This window comes from Micromesistius poutassou (assembly GCF_964030765.1).
Source record: "Micromesistius poutassou genome assembly, contig: SCAFFOLD_6348, whole genome shotgun sequence".
Lineage (NCBI taxonomy): Eukaryota > Metazoa > Chordata > Actinopteri > Gadiformes > Gadidae > Micromesistius > Micromesistius poutassou.
In genome coordinates this window covers 1-3,637 of record NW_028177368.1, presented here as the reverse complement: position 1 = coordinate 3,637, position 3,637 = coordinate 1, and the positions used below count along the sequence as shown (strand labels likewise).

The 3,637-nt window shown below is 49.2% G+C and overlaps 1 protein-coding gene across 1 annotated transcript; it reads left to right on the top strand.

The window, feature by feature from the left end:
- Positions 1-236: 236 nt before the first annotated feature.
- LOC311376194 (vitamin D3 receptor B-like) lies at positions 237-3,619 on the top strand. The gene is made up of 2 exons (XM_084491057.1): positions 237-495; positions 2,654-3,619. Exons 1-2 carry the CDS (start codon positions 350-352, stop codon positions 2,799-2,801), a joined length of 294 nt encoding a protein of 97 aa, XP_084347183.1. The 5' UTR covers positions 237-349; the 3' UTR covers positions 2,802-3,619.
- Positions 3,620-3,637: the final 18 nt, after the last annotated feature.

The following is a 3,637-nucleotide window of genomic DNA, read 5'->3' as shown; positions in this document are numbered from 1 at the left end:
AAGGAAGCAGAACCACAGGTTCAGCAAACCGCCCCGCGCACGGAATGTCGTTTTTGTTTCTGATCTTATGAAATCTAATCTTGTGATTTATGAAAATGTTCAAAAAATGAAAATGTATAAGAAAACAACAGTCCTGCATCCTCTACTCGGCACATCTCTGTTGAGGTTTCAGCCCACTTGACTAACAACAGACCCTCCTGTGGCCGTTCCACTGCAAACGTTAACCAACAGCACCGATATCCCAGACTAAACACACTCATGCAGTTGAAGGTTTAAGCGTTATCTTCTCCCCCTTTGTAATTTATTTTTCCGCACACGTTTCTCATATCCTTCCTTCCTCCCTCTAGTGATGGAATCCACGGCTGTGAGCACCTCCACTCTGGCCCCTGATGAGTTTGACAGGAATGTGCCGCGCATCTGCGGCGTGTGTGGAGACAAGGCCACGGGCTTCCACTTCAACGCCATGACCTGCGAGGGCTGCAAGGGCTTCTTCAGGTACGCTGGTCTGCAGACTGCAGTGTGCCCCCCCGACGCAAGCAGAGCTGCACGGCCACACAGCAGACCTGCACTCCGTTCAGAGTCATTCTGCCAACGCCTTCTAACTCTATTTTATAAGATAAGATATACTTTATTCATCCCAGCAGAGAAATGTAGGTGTTCCAGCAGCCAGCATACATACACACAACACAACACATGTATACATACATATCCCACCTATACAAAACGTGAGCCACAATACATAGCCTAGGCTAGAAACAGTGGAGTGGATGGTCCATGTGCATATAGCTGTTACTCGTACATAACAGTACAAAACAGGTATGTTATGTTACAGGTATGTTATGTTGATATGTATTTTGAAGCAGGATATATAATCAAACAGTCCAAAGATAATGCCGTAGCCATTGCACACAGCCAGGAGTGAAATTGTTTTGTTGGCCAACTTTCAGTTGCCGGGGGTTGGTAGGGTGAGTTTCCCCCACGTCCAAGTTTTACATTATTGACCGCCCGCCAGAGACTTCTGAAGGTGTAATGTGTGCCTGCGTATCGCTGCTGCGGTGGGGCCGTCAAATCATCACACATCTAAAAGCAGCTTATGTCGTTTGAAAGGGGCTTTATGAAGTTGGGAAGATGTTGATGCAGTCCACAGATTTTCAGGCCCTGAATATCTACACACGTCATGATGAGACGGGATTACACCGCTTATGGTTTATACCTGCTCAGGAAAAGGGCAGCAGTAGAGCCAATCTGTAGAGCCATGGTTTGGTTAATATCTACATGACAGACACAAAGGCCCCTCGTCCGTTTAGTGTACCTGAACACGTGGCCGTCAGTGTTGTAACAATTGCATATGCGTGTTAATCTAGCGCAGGAATGCATATCATGGGCCACGCAACCATAGCAACCCTATTATTGTATCATGGTTTATAATGTCCGATTTATTAGCACATCAAATAGTTGAAAAACATTCAACCGAACCAACATGGCTTCACCTTAGACACTGAATAAATACAAAAACAACGGCTGTGATTCCCACCACATGACGCCTGGTTTCAAACGTCTCTCAAACGTCTTGGAGGACGCGGCCGGTCGTATCCTCCTCGAACGCATCGCAGTCAGTGAGCGACGGCGCCCAGAGACCCAGAGTTCACCCACAGCTCCGTCACCTTTTATACTGCAAACACAAACCTCACCAGCACATAGATTTCAAACTTGTGGACGCCAAATCAAAATCAGTGCTTGGAATATTGTGGCAATATCCCGCGTACTGTAATGGACTCTAACGACGCTAACGAGCACCCCCGTCCGAGGGCGCTGCCAGGGGGTGTAGTCGGGAGGCGTGCACACTACGCCTGCATGCGCACTTCTCCGCAGTGTTGACAGTCAGCAGGATATATATTTTTTTTAAAAAGGGGGATGTTTTATAATCTCCTCACTCGTCCCTCACTTGGCCCTCGTCTTGAACTGTGTGTGTGTGTGTGTGTGTGTGTGTGTCCAGGGTAAATGATCACACATTACACGTCTCCTTGGCGTCATCTCCACCCTGTGCTTTTTGGCACACGTCCATGTTTGTGCGTTGGGACGGCACTTGGGGGGGGGTTGAAGTGTACGAGTGTTTATCTAGACCGGCCGTGATTACATACTCACACCTGAGGTGTGACGTGGCCCACACACACACACACACACATACACACACTGAGGCCGCAGCTAACGGCCGTCTCTATTGTGGATTCATCGATAGAGTATGCCTTATCTTTTTTGAGTCATAACTAAGTCAAGCAGAAGCGGTGTGCAGTGTAAAGAAAGCCAATCCGTTGCTTCTCGTACCCTGACCCTTGCCCTAATTCCTTATCGTTCCCGTTGCCCTTTTTTTCGTACAGATGTCCGAAAAAACCAAACACGGGCAGAGCCTCACCTGTTTGACTTGCATGCTCTCATATCCAACGGACACACACTATTACACAAGGGTACCGGAGTTTAAAAAAAAAAACACGCGTGTTCCCACGATAAATCAGAGCGGTATTTCGAAGGCTACACACACACACAAATCAAAGCCGTGATCAACAGAAGATCAACCGGAGGGTGGTGATGTCGATTCAGCGCCGCGAAGAAACCCCACAATCTAACGGCCGTTTTTTCTCCCCCCCCCTTGCAGGCGCAGCATGAAGCGTAAGGCCTCCTTCACCTGCCCCTTCAGCGGCAGCTGCACCATCACCAAGGACAACCGCCGCCACTGCCAGGCCTGCCGCCTGAAGCGCTGCGTGGACATCGGCATGATGAAGGAGTGTGAGTGTGTCACGTAGCGGTGGCCGCCCTTCAGTCCCCTGGGCCGCACACACAGACGCACGCACGCGCACGCACACGCACACGCACTTTCATTCACCTGCATTCAAACAAGCCACTGTTGTTTTGATTCTCGCTCGCTCGCTCTCTCTCTCGCTCTCTCTCGCTCTCTCGCTCTCTCCTCCCTCCCTCCGTGTGTGTGTGTCCTACTTTTGCTCCTCATCCGGCACATAGACGCCGTGCATTACACGTTTTATTCTTTCTTAGCTCAGTTCAGAGTCTCCCTCTTCCCCGCGTTAATCGATCTCTGGCAGGCCGCTGCCATTTGACCGTAGCTTACATAACATAAACCCGGCCTATATTATTATATTATTATGCTTGTTTTACAGCAGCTATGCCCAAACTGAGGTCAGGATCACAGTGGTCCGCTCTGAATGGGATGTTTTAGTCCAAATGTGTCTTGTTTTCGAGTTGGCCGGAGAAAAAAAAACAAAAAAACCTTATATAACGTGAGTGTGGGGCAAGTATCAGTGAGTCTTTGCCACCAGTGGAATGTTTACATGGTCTATTTGAACTGTAGGGCCTCCCTGCGGTGAGTGCAGCCGGAGCGCTCTGTGAAGTTACCAGAAGAACACCTGCTCACAGGGAAAATATCCAGCTCTCCACAACCAAGGCTGTTTGTTCTAATGATCCTTTTGATGGCCGCTGAAGCTTTCTTGCCTTCTCCCGATATCCGGATATTGTCCCGCGAGGTCGGCTGTGAAGCATAGGCCTCCTGGTCCCCTCTTTCAGAGAACGAGTGGGGGGAAGTCATAACCGTGATATACAGTGAACACATCCTCTGCTGTACAGGAGG